This window comes from Sardina pilchardus, chromosome 3, assembly GCF_963854185.1.
Source record: "Sardina pilchardus chromosome 3, fSarPil1.1, whole genome shotgun sequence".
NCBI classification, from domain to species: Eukaryota; Metazoa; Chordata; class Actinopteri; order Clupeiformes; family Clupeidae; genus Sardina; species Sardina pilchardus.
The window spans coordinates 25,593,315-25,615,193 of NC_084996.1; the positions used below are offsets into that span (position 1 = coordinate 25,593,315).

The window sequence follows — 21,879 nt, forward strand, 5'->3', positions numbered from 1 at the left end:
TTTAATCTCTAGGGCAGGTGGAAGCTGTGGATATCCCTGCAGTTAGCCCTTTCCCCCTAAAAACAAACACACACACACACACACACAAACAGTCAAACTCACATCCAAAAACAACAGACACATCTGAACAAAATAAATCTCCAACATGCACATGTGTGCACACAAACACACACTCTGCTTTCCCTGTCAGAGTTCACAATGCCCTCCCCTGTGAGTGTGTCCATCTCGGGACCCAGGATGGGACTGACTTTGACTTGACGCCTGTGAAAGATGCTTAACCCACAGGCCCCTTAAACACATACACACACACACACACACACACACACACACACACATACACACACACACACACACACACACACACACACACACCCACACACACACACAAAAGAGTGATGAATTATCATCCGTCAGTGACACATGGAGAAATAGCACCTGGGATTATATTTCCTCCAGTGGGTACATTTGGGTTTGAGGTTTAGTACGCCTGCCCTCCTGTCCACCCCTGGGCCATGCAGACACGATGAGCTCCAAGGGCTGTTGCACTCCGTCCATAGATGAACCAACAAAGGATCAGTGAAATCAGATTGCCCCCCCGCCCCCAGCCACCAACAGCTATGATGTGATTTGGACTCATTTCGACATCAACAGGAACGCCTCACACACCACTTGGTGCTCGTGGTTGTGTGAATGTGTGTGTGTGTGTGTGTGTGTGTGTGTGTACATGACTTCATAAGTGTATATCTGTGACATTACTGCAGCATACACACACACACACACACACACCCTCCTGGGCTGATAGCTGCAGTGTTATGTGTTTTTAATGGGCTGCGTCTTGCCTGGTAATTCACTGCAAAAACAAATCATCCTGATAGCACACCTCCGGCCCAGTGCTGGCTCTGATCTGGCCCACTGCTGGCTCTGATCCGGTCCACTGCTGGCTCGTGTCCGGCCCAGACCTGCCTGTGAGAGAGGACATTTAATGCGGAATGGAGCAGCGGTTACGGCACCGCCTGACAATCGCTCGGCCCGAGTCTGACTCTTGAACCCGCTGTAAGCAATCTGTGTTGTCTGCTGGATGGAAGAGAGAGAGAGAGAGAGAGAGAGAGAGAGAGAGAGAGAGAGAGAGGGGTAGAGCACAAATGCCTTGTAGAAAGAGGTCGAGAGATATTCTGGTATCTGTTGACATGTCCAATGAATAAGTGAGACTGCAGCACTGACCAACACTAACATCTCACTGTCCTAACTGGCCAACACTAACATCTCACTGTCCTAACTGGCCAACACTAACATCTCACTGTCCTAACTGACCAACACTAACATCTCACTGTCCTAACTGGCCAACACTAACATCTCACTGTCCTAACTGGCCAACACTAACATCTCACTGTCCTAACTGGCCAACACTAACATCTCACTGTCCTAACTGCCCATGGTAACAAAGAGCTCTATTAGGGCCACGAGGGAGTGCAGGGGGAAGATGCCAAAAAAGGACACCCCACTCCCTAGCAACCACCCCACTCCCTAGCAACCACCCCACTCCCTAGTCCCTAGTAGCAATCACCCCACTCCCTAATAGCAATCATTCCACTCCCTAGCAACCACCCCACTCCATAGTAGCAATCACCCCACGCCCTAGCAACCACCCCCCTCCATAGAAGCAATCACCCCACTCCGTAGCAACCACCCCACTCCCTAGTAGCAATCACCCCACTCCCTAATAGCAATCACGAACTCCCTAGCAACCACCCTACTCCCTAATAACAACTAATAACCCCACTCTTTTATAGCAATTTATGAAAGAAAGCAAAACAGTATCTAAAAGCTCTGCCAGACCAGTGCTAAAAGAGGCCATTACACCACTGCACCACTGTAATATAACAAGCCGTGGATCATGCCATAGGCGCCGGTACCGTATCAATAACCCACGCGTGACAGCTGACAGTCCTGGCTGCATTTACATTCATTAAAAACTAAACATCTTTATTCTTAATGCTATGACGTCCACACAAAATGTCATTTATGTTTAAACAAACACAGCAACGTGTTTTTCTTCTAGTTTGCGGGTATCATATGGCCATGCCAATTTCCCTTGGGAAAGAAAATGTTTTCATGCATATGATATGCATATGCTAGGAGTCAATCGACGGATCATGCACGCATGTTAGGCATAGGCCTGGTGCAGGTCCTGTTCTGTGACGAAAGTGAACAGAAACTGTGCCTTTACTGGACAGCAATTTAGAAATGTCCTCAGGGGGGGACACCCACAGACTCCCTCAAACCGTTGTGGCGTTTTGTGTGTGGGTCCACTGTTGATTTATATGGTATGTTTGAGGAAGGGAGAAATGTTGATGTGTATCATAGTATGTTTGATGGGGAGAGATGTTGATGATCATGTTTGAGGAAGGGAGAAATGTTGATGTGTATGTTTGAGGGGGAGAGAGGGAGATATTGATATATGGTATGTTTGAGGAAGGGAGAAATGTTGATGTGTATGGTATGTTTGAGAAGAAGAAGGGGAGATATATTGATGTATATGGTGTGTTGATGTGTATCATGGTATGTTTGAGGGGGAGAGATGTTGATGTGTATCATGGTATGTTGTGTGTGTATCATGTTGTGTATGGTGGTGTGTATCATGGTGTGTTGTGTAATGTGTATGTTCTGATTTATTGTCCTCTGTGGAATGACTGCTTTGGCGATACACATGCCTATTCGTCATTCCAATAAAGCACTCTGAATATGAACATGAGAGACTCAACAAAACAGGCAGGGAGAGGCAAGGGCTCAGAAAAGAGAGAGCTGTACAGATAGAGGGAGAGAGTGTGTGTGTGTGTGTGTGAGAGAGAGAGTGTGTGTGAGACAAAGATAGAGGAACAGGTGAAAGAGGGAAGGAGGGAGGGAGACGGAGAGTAAACGTCCACTCTGTTATTCTGCGTTGATATTTTCCACCGTGTTTATTACAGTGTGCCTGTAATGGCCGTCGGGCCCCGTGGAGCACGAGAGAATAGGAGGACCTCCTTCTCTCTCTCTCTCTCTCCCTCTCTCCCTCTCCTGTTCCCTCTCTCTCTCCCTCTCTCTCTCTCCCGCTCCTCTCCCTCTCCCTCCCTCTCTCTCCGCTCCCTCTCTCTCTCCGTCTCTCTCCCTCTCCGTTCTCGCTCCGGCGTGGCTCATCTCCCATTACGACCTGGAGCCGCTCCTGAGGAGCGCGCGCTGAAGAGACACATTTGCACTTTAATATTTCACAGCTGTTTGAGGTAAAACGGTAATGAGCCGCTCTCTTCAGACAGAGCTCCTGGGAACACACAGGAAATGGCCACCCAATCTGCCAGATAACACACACATACACACACACACACACACACACACACACACACACACACACACACACACACACACACACACACACACACACACACACACACACACACACCGCGCACACACACACTCCTTAACAACAGCCCTTCGAGAAAGACAAAGCAGGCAAATCAGAAGATTGAGTGGAGAATCATGACAGGGAAATGGATTGACATTTGTAGAAGACAGGATATTAAACCTCACTGTAACACTTACTGCCAGGGTCATAAACAGAGTTTGTGTGTGTGTGTGTGTGTGTGTGTGTGTGTGTGTGTGTGTGTGTGTGTGTGTGTGTGTGTGTGTGTGTGTGTGTGTGTGTGTGTGTGTGTGTGTGTGACAGTGTGTGTTGAAAATCATATACTAGTGTGATTGCTAGTGTGATTGCAGTGTGTAAATTCATAAATAACATACTAGATCATGAGACAATTATATGTTATATATTACAATATTTTTTTAGGAACTGTAGAATGATGTTTCACTGTTTTTTTTCTCAATTTCCCAGCAATAGCAGAAAATGATAGGCTATTCAGTCACCTAAAAAAAGCATGATCTTAATGTGCCCTTTGAGTAATCTGTAATCTTTGCTAAGTAATCTGCAGTTTCTTTGCCGTAGCAATAGCCAGGTTTTAGGAGCTACGTGTCTATTGGAAAACAGGCTGTGGCTTTAATCCCACACTGAAATAACTGGCTCCGCTACAAGTAGCACTGCCGTGCTGGGATGTTTATTTTCAATGCACCCAGAAGTCACAGGCAGGTCACAGTCCATGTTTACCTGAGTAACCTGTAGTTCCTATGCCACAGTGCTAACCGTGTGAGCCACAGGTGTGTCCATGTTTACCTGAGTAACCTGTAGTTCCTATGCCACAGCGCTAACCGTGTGAGCTACAGTACAGGTGTGTCCATGTTTAGCTGAGTAACCTGTAGTTCCTATGCCACAGTGTTAGCCGTGGGAGCTACAGGTGTTTCCATGTTGACCTGAGTAACCTGTAGTTCCTATGCCACTGCTATGCCTATGCTATGGTGTTTGTTAATGTTAAACATACTCTATACTTAAGTACCGCTAAATATGTAAGGACTAATGTAAGAATACAAATGACCAACGATAAAGCTACAGGACATTATGCTCTACGTAATGTAACCCCCCCCCTCTCCACCTCTCCCAGATATCACCCATGGTAACACAGGAATGAACTATGAAGTAAAACATTAGATGTGCACAGACAGACAGCTCACATGGTCAGCTTGCCTTCTGGTAAAATCATGTCCAGATCAGACCCCTGAACTGCATGTACTTCTGCTTCTTGTGTCGTTGCGTGTCTGTGTTCACTGTGTCTGGTAAAACAAAACAAATAAAAAATAAAAACCTTGATCCTTGAGTACATTATTTGGTGTCTGTGTTATTACACTTGAAAGAGAACAGGGAGAAATAAACACTACTAAACAATAATTAATGGACTCTTAATCCCCAAGCCATCTCTCAGATAATGTGAGCAATATGTTTTTATTAAATATTAAGCATCTCCAAGCCACACAGGCATAAATAAAATAGGAGTCCTCAGTAGATTTGATGTTATGAGTTAGGCTACGCTACTGTACTGTATCGTGAACACTGAAGAACTCTGTACATTTAAATGGTGAGTGGTCTCTGTGCTCTTTTGAAGAAGTCTAACTCATAGGAAAGGAATGCAGGCCAGTGACATACTGTACTCTCAGTCCTACTTAACATGAGGAGTTGGTGTGGATGTGTGTTAACCCTCTGTCATAGGGATACCTGTGATATTACTGTCCAGTAACATGAATATCAAGGGACAATTGCACATCAGTAAGTGTTATTACAATGTTATAACATGTTGTTCAACTGTATTAGTATATAAGTATATACTTTAGATGTGGCATACTAGTGGGTAAAAATTGTTGACAACACTGTTAAAAACTGAAATATGCCCTTTACAGTACACAGTAATTTAGATCACATCAGTTTAGCCTATTATTTGCTGAAAACTGTAATTGGATATGACTTGATTTGAGAGTTTATGTGCTTTTTGGTGCAATTCTGATTTAGTGGAATAATGTAATTTCTCTGGTTTTAGTTTGCCTTTAATAATATCGTTTAATATAATGTAATTTTACTGTTTTTAGTTTGCCTTTCATAGTATAATTTCATATAATGGGTTCTCTGTTCACAAGAGTGAACAGAGAACCCATCTGAGTGGAAAGCCAATTTGCAAAGCCATTTTGATATCTAAATCTTCAACATGCCAAAATATTACCTCTCACATGTTCAAATCTCTTAAATGTGAATCCAACAAAGTCATAATATGCTGTTTGCCTCTTCCACTTCCCTCTCACATTCACAGCTTATGACTCATAAAGACCACAAAAAACTAATTTCAATGGCACAGAAATAACTTATGAAAGAGGCATGGTTGAATAGACTGACTGCACGGTAATTAGCTCATTTAGAAAAGTGTGTGGTCTTGTGTGCAAGTGTTTCCGAAGACATCATAGTGCACTACTGCTTTGTGTCCCACATGAAATCTGTACTTGTGAGATGTACTGTTTTAGTCTAATAGGATAATCTTAACCAGCATTGAACTGACTCTATGGTCTAGATCTGTTTGAATCCACAACCTTGCAGCATCTTCAGCAGGCATGCAAGCAAAGAAGTTGAAAACTGGTGCTTGTGTCTTGGCTATATGCTGGACACTGTCATGTCTCTCGACTGTTCAACCACCATACCTGCTTGCTACCATCAGACTTGGATGATGTTATACTCATGGTTGGATATAATTGTCATAATAACTAATGACAGGATATGGCATGTACCAGATCCTTGACAGAGAGAAATGGGAATACAACAGAAATGGATTCTAAAGGATGAGATTGTGGTTGTAACACCATTAATTCGGCTAGTGGACGGTTAGTGGATGGTAGGTCAGGTACTGTAGTGGACGGTTTGGACGGTTGGTAGGTCAGTCATATAACAACCCACCATTTTCAGAAATGTCCAACACACTGGGTATCCATTTAGCACTACTGGGGTAGCTAATTCATCTGCTGTAACAGGTAAGGAATGCCCTTACCTGCAATAACAATGTCACAGTGTACGGTAATCTCAAGCGGTCCCGGACACACATGAGCAATGTGAGAGACTCCATCCTCCTTACTGCACGGCAATGTGCTATCCAAACGAGGTTAAAGCTGACATTTTACCACAAAAGAACTACACCGTGTTGCTCTAAGCCAGCAAAGACATTGTGAAGAGCCATTGTTCAGGGTTATCTGGCCCACTGTGAAAAAGAAGACCTTTTCTTTTTCACTTCGACCAGTTTTGGACTGCCTACCTGGTGCAACACAGACTCTCCATACATACTGCGCTTAAATGTTTATTGTTGTGTATGTGTTATGTAGTCTGTGTAAGCTTGTGATTTTAACAGTGGTGTTAGTGGTGCAGTCCCCCTTCCCCCACACACACGTCCTATAGTGGTTCAGTCCAATCACTAATTGGTTAATAGCCTAGCCTATTTAAGGCAGGTGTATTTCACACAGGGTGAGTCACATATGAGAGACACACGGGAGACAGGGAAGCCACATGGGAAGAGCTGGAGGTCCAGGAGTGTTCATTTGAAGTTTATGAAAAAGTAACCCTTGCTTGCTGTGAGGCAAAGGGGAGAGTTTGGTCCATAGATTTGCAAAGTCGCCTTGTATGGATCTGTTGCCTAGTTTGTGGCCTAGTTTGTTGCCTAGTTTGGTGCCTGGTTTGGTGCCTAGTTGTTGCCTTGAAGCAGGGCTGTAGTACTCGAGTCCGGACTCGGACTCGAGTCCGTTTTTTAATGGTCTCGGACTCGGCTGGTATCTGACTTGGACTTGTCTCGGTCTCGGCCACCGGTTTTGCCAAATATGGTTCTTGGTCTTGACCGAGTCCAGGCATCTTTATTATGTTTTATCTCCCTCAACAATGGAATTCTCTTCTCTGATTGGCTGATGGGGTGGCCATTAACTTCGTATAACCTGCTACCTTTGAAGTAGTTCCCGTAACACACTTGAATATTAATTCGCCAAACTCGTTGCGAAGTTTAAATGAACTGTCACGTTGCATCCAAGCTGAAATACAGACGTGCAGAACCATAGTAACATTGTAGCATATGACGGAGGTGGATTGTAGCTAGTTGGATGCCATGTAGGCTATAAAAGTAGCGATCTTTCAAAGTTAAAGTTAATCAGAATCCTGGGATATGGCCGCTTGACAACGGGAGAGATAGAACTAACGACTGGCTTTTGGCCGTAGCAACCAGCCATTTAGAACTAACGACTGGCTTTTGGCCATAGCAACCATCCATTTTAGAACTAGTAACGGCAGTTTTGTCCTGCAAGTAGAAAGTTGATATGTGGCGGAAAGTAGTCCCACAGTCAAGACAGTTTTAGCGATGTTAACGGACGCAACGGTGGAATAAAACTATGTTCTAAATATACAGGTTATGAATACAAACGGGAGATAAGCGGGATAACGGCCTTCGAGGTCGACCGGTTCGATGGAAATAATGGCACGGCGGAGGTAACTCCGTCTCCGTGCTTCGCACGTCGCCGGAGTTCTAGACCTCCACCTAGCCATTATTTCCATCGAACCGGTCACCTCGTCGGCCGTTATCCCTTACATAATATTCAAGGGAAGTATGTGATATTAAGGGGAATGGTTATACTTACAAATCCTGGGTGGGTATTTAGATCAGCAAAATTAATAATAACCCAAAATTATTGTCTTTATACTGTCATGCATGCAACTTGTTTGTTCTGTCCTGGACTCGGTCTTGACTCGGACTCGAGTCTTTTGGACTCGGTCTGTCTTGGACTTGAACCTCTTTGGACTCGGTCTTGACTTGGTCTCGACCGGTCCTGGTCTTGGACTTGTCTTGGACTCGACAAAGGTGGTCTTGACTACAGCCCTACCTTGAAGAACCCTGTATCATGCCTGGACCCGGATTGTGATTCCCTGATCTGCCCGTCAATTAAATAAATGACTATTTTTTGTATGCGGAACTGCTGTCTCCTGCCATCTCCTTCCTCAACACCAACACATCCAGTGTCGCACCTCCCACAACATGGGGTGACCGCCTCGGTCCCTCACACCCACACAAGGCCGGAGCCTAACTGTGATTGAGGTTCTCTCCGATGCCAGTCCCTGCCCACCTCGTTCTGGAGTCACCCTCACTGCCAAGTCAAGTTACCCTGATTAGCATGTGGGATGCACAGCACTCATCCCTCTCTCTCTAGTGGTCTTCAAGATCTGACCTAACCATGGATGTCCTAACAGGCTTACTCACATGAGACTCCCGTGTGTATGAAGCATCCTCCATGCTGTGTTGCGTTAGTTGAAGCGCACCCTTGACAAGTGACCATCGGTGTTCACTCGGCGCTGGGGGGTTTGTAGCACACTATCACTGAACAGTGACTGGTTTCGGAGGGCCCCTAATAAGGTGCACCCTCCATGTGAACACCCTAACGGAGTCTAAGAGGCTAAAGGGAGAGAGCAACTCGTTTGGAGAAGGGGCCATGAGTGCATTACTACCTGTTTCTGAACGTTCTAAGGGAGTGTAAGAGGCTAGGGAGAGTGCAACTAGTTTGGAGAAGGGGGCGAGAGTGCATTACTGCCTGTGTGTGAACGCCCTAAAGGAGTATAAGAGGTCAAAGTGGGGTTCAGGCCAAAGATTTGCGACGAGATGACCTGTGATGTTCTAAAACCTTGCAACTGCGACTAAACATGTTGAATGCTTTTCAACGGCTTGCTACGATGAGCAACATTTAATTCACATCACTGCAACTCCTGCAACGGTTTTGTCTCGCGGATCATGTTTGGGGTAAATTGGGCCGAAGGAGAAAGGAGCTGAGAGTCCATTACTAACCAGTGTGAACACGCTAATGGAGTATAAGTGGCTAGGGAAGTGTAACTAGTTTGGGAAAAGAGAGAGTGCATTACCACCTGTACACAGTGACCCCCTGCACATCTATAGAATCTTCTAGAAGCTTCAACGAGGACCCACATCAGTAGTCATGGAGACACTCATGTTTTTTTGTCTTGCGCTTGGTGATCTTTACTTGGTATAAAATATAAAACATATAACAATATAACCATTTTATACATCATAGCCTTCGCCTCATATGTTATTCCAGTGTTCTGACAGGCCGTCCTCAGTATATTCACGTTGTCTAGAAACCATTCAGTACAAAAGGAAATAACATCTTCATACATGAGTTTATGTAGTTTTAATAACGGTATAGTTTCAAAAAAGATGTAAAAAATAAGACCCGACAGCTTGAGGACACTCCCAACCCGCATGATACAATTAAAGGACGTGATAAACAAAAACAAAACAAACAAACAAAAATAAAAGTCAAGGGACACAAATCTGACGGGTGCCATGGAAACGTCTCCTCCTGGGCATTGTGCTCCTCAGTAGATGGTCTCACAAGACAAAACACCAAAGACATTTCAACACGCCACAACCCTTGTGTCTCGTGCAGCTCGCGCGCACCCGAACACACCCCCATGACTGTCAATGACTATGAAGCTTTTCTTAAAGTTTTTTCCACTTGGGAACGTTGCTGCCACAAAAGAATAAGCGCACAAACAACGCAATGAGTGGTCTTAGCGTTCTAAAGCATTCTGGAAAAGGAACAGTCACAACCCAAAGAGCTTACTATGTAAAGGAAACAAATGTTTTGCTCATTTTTAAAAAAAAATCTAAAAACAGAGGAACAAACAAAAACAGGTGTTTATAAAAGGGGTGCAACGTCATGAAATCAAGCTCTATGCGCCAGTAGTATGATATAATCTTATGATAAAATGTTGAGAGACATCTTCTGTTCCGGCACTTAAAAAAACAATCACAATGAATTTTGCGTCTTTCTTCATATAGAACAAAATTTACAAAGCCATTCAAACAGTCATTTTTTTAGATCACTTTTTTATAATCTCTTTTTAATCTTTTTTTTTTTAACTGAACTTCAAAAATTGAGAATATTCAAAATACGCTTTCCTCCCGTCGCTCTGGTCTGTATTTACACATATGTACAAGAGAGGTCAGCTCTCTACGCTCCTCCTTTTCAATCTCATCTGGAATAAAAATGTATTTTTTTACCATACCTTTCCCTCAATGTTTTCTTTTTATATATAGATATATATATATAAATTTACTCCTGTATTTCTGTGTTCTTTTCTTCTCCAACACACCTTGCTATCTTTGCTCACCTACACAATCCATCACATACACACGTGGGCTAAACCCAGGTAATGACAGTGGTGGTGTTTGTGTGTGTGTGCGTCTGTGTGCGTGCGTGCGTTTGTGTGTGTGTGTGTGTGTGTGTGTGCATGTGTGTGTGTGTGTGTGTGCGTGTGCGTGTGCGTGTGTGTGTGTGTGTGTGTGTGTGTGTGATGGTGGGGCACACACAGGGGGGTTGGGGGTCGGGGGGTCAGGGGGGGTCATTGCGAGGTCTGGTTTCGCGGTCCTCAGATGGACGTGCTGTGTGTGGCCTCATTGGCTCCGGGGATAGGTCCTCCGGCCATCGCCTGGTAGGACATTGGCGTGGGCATGGGGGTCTTGCCGGGACTCTGCCGAAACAGACCCCCGTTGGGCGCCCGGTGTTTGCATTGGATGGAGGAGGGGAGGGTGGAAGTGCTGCTGCTGCTGAGCGGCAGGGGGCCCAGAGAGCTGCCAGGGCCCCCCGGCACCCCCAGAGTCCGGCCCAGCACCCCATGACCCTGCTCGGGGGGGCCCAGGAAGGTGGTCACAGAGAGGGCTCCCGGGGGGCCCGGGTAGTCGCGCTGGCTGCCCTGGCGCATGCTGCTGCTGCTCGGGCCGATGGCGCTGCCGCTGACTGAGGAGGAGGTGCTGCTGATGCCCAGAGCAGAGATCTCGATAGAGGGGCCGCTCAGCTGCTTGTGGGCCAAGTCCTCGTCCATGAGACTGTTCATACGCCGGTGTACCTGCTCCAGGTTCACCTCCTTGTCCTACAGGGGGCGATAGAGAGGAGGGGGGTGTGGGAGGAGAAGGGAGGAAGGGGAGGAGGAGGAGGAGGAGGAGGAGGAGGAAGGGGAGGAGGACATCAGGCTGAGACGTGGTGACCCCGGAGAAGCAATTTCTCTCTTTTTCTCTCTTTTTCTTTCTCTCTGTCTGTCTGTGAAGCTCCATGCATTCAGCCTCCTAACGGATGGCTTCAGAAGGCCATGTTTTTCAAACACAGTAATTGATTGCAACCCAATCAATGAGGCCATGTGGCCCAATTTAATCTGCTGAGATGCTCTGATATACTGTATAAGGTGCGAGATGCTATTGGTATAGAATGTGCACTTTGAAATCAAATTTGGCCAGTGCGTAAAGGGGGAGTTTAAAGGGTTAATTAATGTTGACAGTCATTAGTGCAGTTATACAAAATAACACACATGCCAAGCCAGTCTGGATCTGAAGTCTGCATTTAGACAAAATGACTTTTCAGATCGCCAACAGCTGTGATGATTTATTTCACACAAGGACACAATGAGCTTGGATTAGGCTGGCTTCTCACTCAAGACATAAATGAGTTGTTTACGTTGTGTCTTGTCTGGTAATCAATTAAAACCACACAAACACAGAATACTCTTAGAAATGTGTGTCTTGGCAGACCTTTCAATGTTGTGATAGACAGTGTACTTATTATTTTATCATTATCTTTTCTACGTATCATGTTTGCATGCTGATAAACTCTAGGTGCAGTAGGTAATAGTAGGTGTGAAAGGCAACTGCCCTGAAGACAGAACACGTCATGGAAGTACAGTATTTTTCAAACATGACTGGAAGGCAGTAGGGCAGTGCGTTGGTAGGAATGCTATTCTGAGAATGTTTTCATGTGTAAAGGTGAAACAGTGTGGACAGTTTGGGAATGGATCCAGCAATGCTAGCATTTTTGGGATAAATTATCTTATATTTTGGCATTTCAAAGATCAATCTCACTATCTTTGATAAACTAAGTATAACAGACTGTTTAAGTTACACCATTGCTTGGTAAATACCACTGAGGTTTGGTTTGACCTGAAACTGAAGTTGCGTTTGAAGAACAGGTGTGGCAATTCTGTGGCATTTTAACTCTTTAATCTGTATGATGGAAGTGAAGCAGCCCATGGCCTACAAGGCAGATCTTTCATCAGTAGCTTCGGATTTATTTGTGCCCATGAGTGGCATTCACATAGAGATGCCCCTTCTGTCTATAAAATACCAGGTAAGGGGTGTCACTAGAATTCCAAAACATGGTCAACAATAAACACAAGATTGTGATTGTGTATTGTAACTATGACGCTAGCTAGCTAGCTCCCTAGCATAGTAGCATAGCAAAGACAGGTCGCTAAGCAAAGACCCATTGCTGAAAAAGATCCAGCCTCAGAAATTGAGCTCCCTTCATGATTTTCTTCTTGCACCTTGTTAAATAAATGTGAGGTGCATCACAACAATCTAGATTTTAGAAAAACAAGTGACATTGGCCACGTTTCCCAGATTTGTCGAGAAGCTCTTAAGTGCTTCTTAGAACTTCTTAGGAGCGCTCTAAGAACGTTAGGAACGCTGCTAAGAAGTTCTTACCACTTAGGAGTTTCTTAACGAATCTGGGAAACGTGGCCATTTATCGTCTGGAGATGAAAACGCATCTCTGTGTTAACACCACCTGCAAAAGCACATTTTGGTAAAACCCCACCTCCCACCAGCCCTCAGCAAAAAGAAAATGAACCAATAAAAATAAAAAGATTAAATTCCATCTGAGCAAATTAAACAAGAAAAATGATCGATTTGACGATGGCTGGCATGAGAAAAAGAGGAACTTAAAGGCAACAATGTTTATGGATTTCCTTGGTACATTTACGGATACATCTAGTGGATCCAATTCTGTCTAGGCTCCCTTTTCATCTAGTGGATCCAATCCACTAACATCTGTGGATCAGTCTTCCAACACCTACATCAATAAACTCTCAGACTACCACATACCGCCGACTTGTGTTATCCTAGCATCAGCAAACTCCGCAACCACAAGGACTGGATGAAATGCACTGAAAACTGTCTCCACTGATAAATATCAGCCTGGATAACCTGGATATGAGGTCCTCTGTCCAAAATTCCTTTAACTTCAAATGCATCAATGATCAGTCTTGCCCCCTTATGTTAACTTCTAATGCATCAAAGCCTCCTTGTTACTGTTTTCTCATAACTCTACAATTCTGCATGCTTTATAGTCCTCTAATACAGTTCATCTGCTCACAGTCATCACTCTACCGTATCTCTCTGTGTCTACATGTATCTAACCCGGTCAGCAGTTTATTCCAATATTGAGTATATCAGAGCAGTGTTTGTCACCATCAGCATTGTAATGTCATCCAGTCAACCCAACCTCAGACAACAACAACAACAACAACACATCTGGCTTGGCTCACTAAACTGATGTTCTAAAAAGGGCACTTAACCAGCAGAGCGGCTGGTGGCAAAAGCACTTCACTGTGGACTGAACTATCTTTTTGTTTGCAGTAAACGCCATGAATATTTACCAAAGTATCTCAATGTTTATTTAACTCCAGACAGATGCCAAGTGCTTATGTGGGGCCTGCTCTGGGAGCACGGACAGCAGCGCACACAAAACAGCTCTGGCACAGAGCAGCAGCTCACTAGTGTACATTCATATGGGCATTCAGCTGCACCTCTCCTGCATGAACACAGTTATGCACTGGGGGGACAGCACTCACAGTACAGTACGGACACACATGCAGACACACACACACACACACACACACACACACACATATACAGTATACACACACACACACACACACACACACACACACACACACACACACACACACATATACAGTACACACACACACACACACACACACACACACACATATACAGTATACACACACACACACACACACACACACACACACACACACAGTACAAGCACACACATACAGTATACATGCAAATACACACATATACATACATATACATACACAAAGGCACACATTTGCCACACAAGATTAAATTCATCCCATCCGCATAAACTGCACTCAAGCTATTTTCCACATGGTATTCCATGACATGGTGCTATTTTCCACATGGTATTCCATGACATGGCACTATTTTCCACATGGTATTTCATGACATGGCACTATTTTCCACATGGTATTCCATGACATGGCACTATTTTCCACATGATATGGCACTATTTTCCACATGGTATTCCATGACATGGCACTATTTTCCACATGGTATTCCATGACATGGCACTATTTTCCACATGGTATTTCATGACATGGCACAGTTTGTGTTAGATGATATTTTCACTGGGACGTTCATCCACTCTGTAATCATTCCAATTATGGATTCAACCAAAAATAAATATGTCTGTCTATGTATTCCTTCTAGAGGTGGATTCAACTCAAGGTGACCAAAAGCACATCCAGGCTAGACGTCTATCACTAAGGTAGAGAGGGGGGCGGGGGAGGGGGGGATGAGATGAGATTGGCCCAGAATGAGTCATGAAGAACTGAACATGTTTGGCGCAGCATCCCGCATCCCCCCATACGCCCTTAACAAGCAGCACACATGAGATCTTAACGCTAGCTTCGCTCTGACCTGTGTCAATAGGCTCGGCCTCCTCCCAGCCTTTCTCTCTGTCTGTCCAAATGTCCTTGCCCCCTTCCGACGAAGTAGTGGTTATATCATTATATGTCAAAGGACCAGATACCCTTGCCAGTCTGTAATCCTTAGTAACCTGCACGAGACGATAAGAAAACCAAATGAATAATGCTTTAAGATTTGAATCAAAATAATAATAATAATAGTAAAATAGAGAACGCAATTGAATAAAATCCAGTTGTCCATATTGACATATAATTGCAATAAGCGGCCACACAGCATAATTCAGGAGGGATGGAGGGACGGTGGGCTCGGTGTGAGCAGGTCCCGCTGTGCCTCTTATTGCACTGTCAACACAGCAGCAGACCCATGCAAGAACCCACGTCTGATCGGCTCACACTGTAGTTTACGGATCCATGTGGAGCAACAGCAACTCCTGACACCAGCAAGCAAAGCAGCAGCTGTCTACAGCACAGCGCTCAAGCACTCACTACTGGAGTCTGGGAGGTGGGAGATTAGATGGGGAGTATTAGTATGACTATACAGATGGGAGTATTAGTATGACTACACAGATGGGAGTATTAGTATGACTACACAGATGGGAGTATTAGTATGACTACACAGACGGGAGTATTAGTATGACTACACAGATGGGAGTATCAGTGTGACTATACAGAAGAGCACACTCACTCACTCCTGGAGTCTAGGAGGTGGGAGATTTGATCGGAGTATTAGTATGACTATACAGATGGGAGTATTAGTATGACTATACAGATGGGAGTATTAGTGTGACTATACAGATGGGAGTATTAGTATGACTATATGGGAGTATTAGTGACTATACAGATGGGAGTATTAGTATGACTATACAGATGGGAGTATTAGTGTGACTAGACAGATGGGAGTATTAGTATGACTATACAGATGGGAGTATAAGTATGACTATACAGATGGGAGTATTAGTGACTATACAGATGGGAGTATTAGTATGACTATATGGGAGTATTAGTGACTATACAGATGGGAGTATTAGTGACTATACAGATGGGAGTATTAGTGTGACTATACAGATGGGAGTAATAGTATGACTATATGGGAGTATTAGTGACTATACAGATGGGAGTATTAGTGACTATACAGATGGGAGTATTAGAGTGACTATACAGATGGGAGTATTAGTATGACTATACAGATGGGAGTATTAGTGACTATACAGATGGGAGTATTAGTGTGACTATACAGATGGGAGTAATAGTATGACTATATGGGAGTATTAGTGACTATACAGATGGGAGTAATAGTATAACTATATGGGAGTATTAGTGACTATACAGATGGGAGTAATAGCATGACTATACAGATGGGAGTATTAGTGTGACTATACAGATGGGAGTAATAGTATGACTATATGGGAGTATTAGTGACTATACAGATGGGAGTAATAGTATAACTATATGGGAGTATTAGTGACTATACAGATGGGAGTAATAGCATGACTATACAGATGGGAGTATTAGTATGACTATACAGATGGGAGTATTAGTATGACTACACAGATGGGAGTATTAGTGTGACTATACAGATGGGAGTAATAGTATGACTATATGGGAGTATTAGTGACTATACAGATGGGAGTAATAGTATGACTATACAGATGGGAGTATTAGTGGCTATACAGATGGGAGTAATAGTATGACTTTACAGATGGGAGTATTAGTATGACTACACAGATGCCACTCATTCCTGGAGTCTACGAGGTGGGAGATTTGATGGGAGTATTAATATGACTATACAGATGGGAGTATAAGTATGACTATACAGATGGGAGTAATAGTATGACTACACAGATGGGAGTATAGTATGACTGTACAGATGCCACTCATTCCTGGAGTCTACGAGGTGGGAGATTTGATAGATAGATAGATAGATAGATAGATACTTTATTGATCCCCAAGGGAAAATGGGAGTATTAGTGTGACTACACAGATGCCAGATGGGTTGGGTGACATGCCTGGTGCTCAGTTGCACAATTGGAAAAGGTCAGCAAGTGCAAGTACTTTCTTTCTTTCCTTCCATCTTTCCTTCCAAGCACTTCTGTCACTACATCGGTGCCCTTAATGGATAACTGGTGGCTCTCATTCACAAGGAAACCCTTTATCTCCAGTAGCCTTTACTGTATGTGACGGCGGTAGTGTCTCTGGGCTATAAGGACCTCTGGAGATGAACTGTACAGCTTGTGTTGTATTTTTGGCAATAGCTGCAGATGGAGGTGTTTAGTGTGGTCTCAGCACCAGTGGACGTGGCCTTGCTCCTGTGCTCCCATAGACATACAGTATATACTATACATATCTATGTGTGCTCCTATGCTCCTGTGCTCCTCCACGTGCTCCTGCTTCTCCACACAGCTCCTGCTCCACGCTGAGCGCCTCACACTGACTATACTGTAGCAGGTGCTGTAAGGCAGCTCAGCAGCAAGCTGCCATTAAAGTCTGTGTTGATATGAAGGCCTCTTGTGCTAAGGCTTAAGAAAGGGTCGGCGACCTTAGTCAAATAAAAATCGATTCAAGTAATGCGATTTTCTTCACTGATATAAAAAAGTGATATTTGATACTGAATGTTTTTTTTTTATATGAGGCAAACTGAAATGTCTTTTATGCAAGCGATTTGTCATTTTGAAGTGAGCTGAATTCATGCATCTACAGTAGCGCCCTACCGCCTCGCCATGTTTATTCAGTATTCAGCGTGAGCTCAATTACCTGCTGTAAAGTCTGGCTGGTGTAGCTAATAGGTGCACTGCACTCATGAGATTATTCAATACTGCAGCCCAGTGGGGAAGGCCCACAGTGACTAAGTGTGCTGGGCTGCTTTATTAAAGGGCCAGTAGAAACATGTTTATATTCAATTGTGTATAATATATATTTAATATATGAAGAGTTCAGATGCAAAAGCCTCTAAAAGCCATTTTTGTCAAAAATGAGATAATGATGGTGAGTGAATGCTCTTCACATACAGTGTAGGTTAATTCAATGATTTAGCTTCAAAACTCACTAAATACCATTCTCTTCCTGGTCTGATACAAAATGCTCATTTAAAAGAAAAGTGGTCAGACGGATTTAGAGGCTTTTGCATCTGAACCCTTCATATACTGTATTTACTGTATATATATATATATTTGACATGCTACGCTAAGTCAGTGTATTGGCCATGGGCCTGACCCGTGCACACGGTATGGTGTAAAGTCAACAGCAATAGCACGTCCACTCCTAAGCTCCACTGCCTGGCTGAACATGACTCCTTATCACTCAGCCCCACAAACAAACACACAAACAAACACACAAACAAACAAACAAACACACAAACATACAAACACACAAACAAACACACAAACACACAAACAAACACACAAACAAACAAAAATGGAGCAACCCACATGCTGCCTGCCCTTGAGCCTCTCTATCCTGATGAGTAATGTCTTACCACACACACACACACACACACAAACACCCACACACACACATAGACATCCACACACACACACACACACACACACATACAGTGCATATACAGAAAACAAAAATGGTCCAGTAAGTTGTTCTTTCATTTTAAGCTGAGGTTGTGTGTGTTTGTATGCGTGCGTGTGTGTGTGCGTGCGCGAGGGTGGGAAGGGGACCAATTTTGATTTCATCAGGGCACACCTATAGCTGAGTGTACTGGAGCTCGACTAAATCGGGGTTAGCGTCTGTGGCTGGATCCTTAAAGTAGAGTGTGGCAGTGTCGTCCGCTTGGTGGTGCTGGTGGTGCCGGCTGCTGCCGCCGCCCCCGCCGCCCCCAACACCTCCGCCGCGGCCCCTGAGCTCGGTCACCTCTTTGGGCTGCTCGCTGCGGCATCGGCTGCCGCTGCTGCTCCACCAGAGCTCCAGGCCGGCCACCAGGCACGCCAGCAGCAGGCCCGCCGCCAGGATGCAGAAGACGCCGGCGAAGCTGTGCAGCTTGAGCGAGCGTCCGTCCGGAGACGCCCCCGCGTGACCCGTCAGCTCGCAGCGGCCCATCCGAGGCCACCACTTCTGCTTCAGCACGTCCAGGTCCCCTTTCTCCTGCAGCTCCAGGATCCTGAGAGAGAGAGGGAGAGGGGGGGGGGGAGGGAGAGAGAGAGAGAGAGAGGGAGGGAGAGGGGGAAAAGGGGGTGAGAAAGAGAGAGAATGTGAGCGAGGGGGAGAGAGAGTAGAGGAGAGGAGAATGAGAGTGGGAGGAGAGGGGGAATGAGAGAAAAGAAGAGCAGAGTAGAAGATGGACAGATAGAGAAGGAGAGAGAAAGAGGGAAATATTGTCTTAGTAAAATCGATTGCTGTGGACAAGGCATGGCTGCATCTCAGTGTTTTTAGACATGTCTTTCTTTAGTCACCGCATCTGATGTCTGTTCTTTAATGAACACAAACAGAACTGGGCGGTCTGATGAGAACAGGTGTGGATGGCTAACTACCGATACCTCTCTCACACACACTTGACCTCCTAACGAGCTCTGGCGTGATTGACCCTTAAATGAAGAGTTTCACCTACAACAGGCGTTGTTGCCAAGCCTCATTACTCTGTTTGTGTTTAAACCCACAACATCAGCATGTTGTGTCTACCTTGTTGGACATGATGAATACGGAGACCTGACATGGTGTCCCAGGTGGGCAGTGTTTCAATCAGGTGTCTCAATCGTGCACCCAATAGCCCGTTAGTTACTGTAGGGCTAATAATGTGTGCCTCTTTCTGATCTTCTGGCCAGTTATACCCCAGATGGACAAGGCCAACATCCAAGCCCTGGTTGAGCCTATCATAACAGATGACTTTGCAGAGTTTGAGCTTTGGCACAGGTCTGGGCTGGATCCTGAGCAGGCTGTCCGCAGGGTCAGCCTCTTGCTGAGCTCTGGCTCCCCGCCAGGTGATGTGTGATGCGTGATGCGTGCCGAAGCAGGCCTCACTATGCTGCTGCTGCTGCTGCTGCTGCTGCTGCTGCTGGGAACTGAGAGAGCTACAGCATGAGGCAGCACACACACACACACACACACACACACACACACACACACGCACACTCACACTGAGTGGCTGCACCTCCTAATGAAATAGCGAGTGATGCTAGTGATGCTAATGTTCTCAGCTAGCGGGGACTCCTCAATAAAATAAATACATAAATATAATAATAAATAAGCCCAAATCCCTGAGCATTGTGACCAGCATATATTTGTCTAATGCCCTTTGGTAACACTGGAGCCCTTATCGGCCCAACAGGGGTCAGTACACACATGCCTAAACCCTGTTTACAGAACAGGTACCACTTGAGCCCTTATCGGCTCCATAACGCAAGGCTCTCTGCTGACCACGCCGGCGCTGATAGATCTGCTATTGGCCTCCACTGTGCTGTTTACACACCGGTCAACACTATCAGCAGGCTGGGGAGTGGACACGGTGTTAATCCTGCCTGAGCCAGCTCAAATCACACCCACATTATTATACGGCTCTTCACAATGCAAGTAGAACGCCCCATTGACTTGAATGGGATTTCCCAACGTTCTACCGGTCATTATTTCTTGATAGAGGACCTCTGAAAAAAATAATGACCGCTGTCAATGGCAACAGTCACGTTCTATCTGTGCAGCGAACTATTTCTTTTGTTAGCGGAAGCCACGAAACGGTATCTAAGTCATTGCTAAAGACACATTGTGGTAGGCCTACGTTTCTTCTCGTTTTGGCAAGTAGCCGTATAATAAGCGGGATAATGTATAGAACGCCGGTCATTATCGGAAAATAATTCCCTTCAGGACGCTGCGCGTCGGGGTTCAGTTCATCCTGTCGGGAATTATTTTCCGATAATGACCGGCGTTCTATACATTATCCCTTACTTATGAATCAGCATTAATCCTGCCTGAGCCAGCTCAAATCACGCCCACATTATGAATCAGTTAACCAAACACTGCAGCTGGCACACACCACAATAACAATGTAATGATGATCTTATACATGCTCACAACTCACAACACAACTCAACTAATCATACTTTAGAAAACAATGTTGTATTCACAGCTTTCATCAGGGTATCCATACCTGTATCAGATAAAAAGCCAGAAAGTGGTTGAAATTTATAAAGTACAAGTATTAAAGTACTTGTTCTAAATTCAATTTATAATACTCAACATATACTGCAGTAGTCCATGTATAATAGTCAACTTCTAAAACTCTATACCTCTATATCCAAGCATGTTCTTGTGCTTTTTTGGACAGGCAGGGTTAAAGCCCCAGCATGTATTTCTGGACAGGCAGAATGAAGCCCACTCTCCTGTGCTCTTCAGCTCACAGTCACTCTGTGTGTGTACCCTTGTCCCCTGGAGACAGCCGCTGCTGTTTCCGTGGAGACCCCGTGGTGACCCAATCACTTAATCCCACTTGGCGCGGGTCGACCCTGCCACTCTCCCTCGCTCTGAAACGTGGGCCTGCATTTGAACGAAAGCTACGGGTGCCAAAGGAGCGCGCTCACACACTTAGCAAGACAGGAGCGACTTTAAGGTGACTCCAGCATAGACTAGGATAAATCTAACGCACGCAGAGGTTAAGCTTCTCTGGCTATAGGCACTTAATGTGGGGCTGGGTGGGTAGACAACTGCATTAGCAACCAATGACTGCAGTGGCTGGTTGCTAGCTGCTAATTGCTCCAGGGGGTTCTATAATGTCAAAGCATGTTTATTGTCAAACTGCATCTCTTTACATATGTCCTTGGCTTGTGAAATGGCACATCAACACAAATGGCCATCAACACAAACAGATGGAACTAAGCTATGGATAGCTTAGCTGGAAGGGATATGCCATATTTGTGCCTGTGAAGAACATGAGCATT

The 21,879-nt window shown here is 44.8% G+C and overlaps 1 protein-coding gene across 1 annotated transcript in view; it reads right to left on the reverse strand.

The window, feature by feature from the left end:
- Positions 1-10,861: 10,861 nt before the first annotated feature.
- The window catches only part of grid1b (glutamate receptor, ionotropic, delta 1b), a 434,612-nt gene continuing 423,594 nt past the window's right edge, over positions 10,862-21,879 (reverse strand). The window contains exons 15-16 of the mRNA XM_062532571.1: positions 18,869-19,115; positions 10,862-11,362 (exon numbers count right to left, since the gene is read on the reverse strand). Of these exons, the coding sequence (XP_062388555.1) occupies positions 10,862-11,362; positions 18,869-19,115 (748 nt within the window). The remainder of the gene's footprint in view (positions 11,363-18,868; positions 19,116-21,879) is intronic.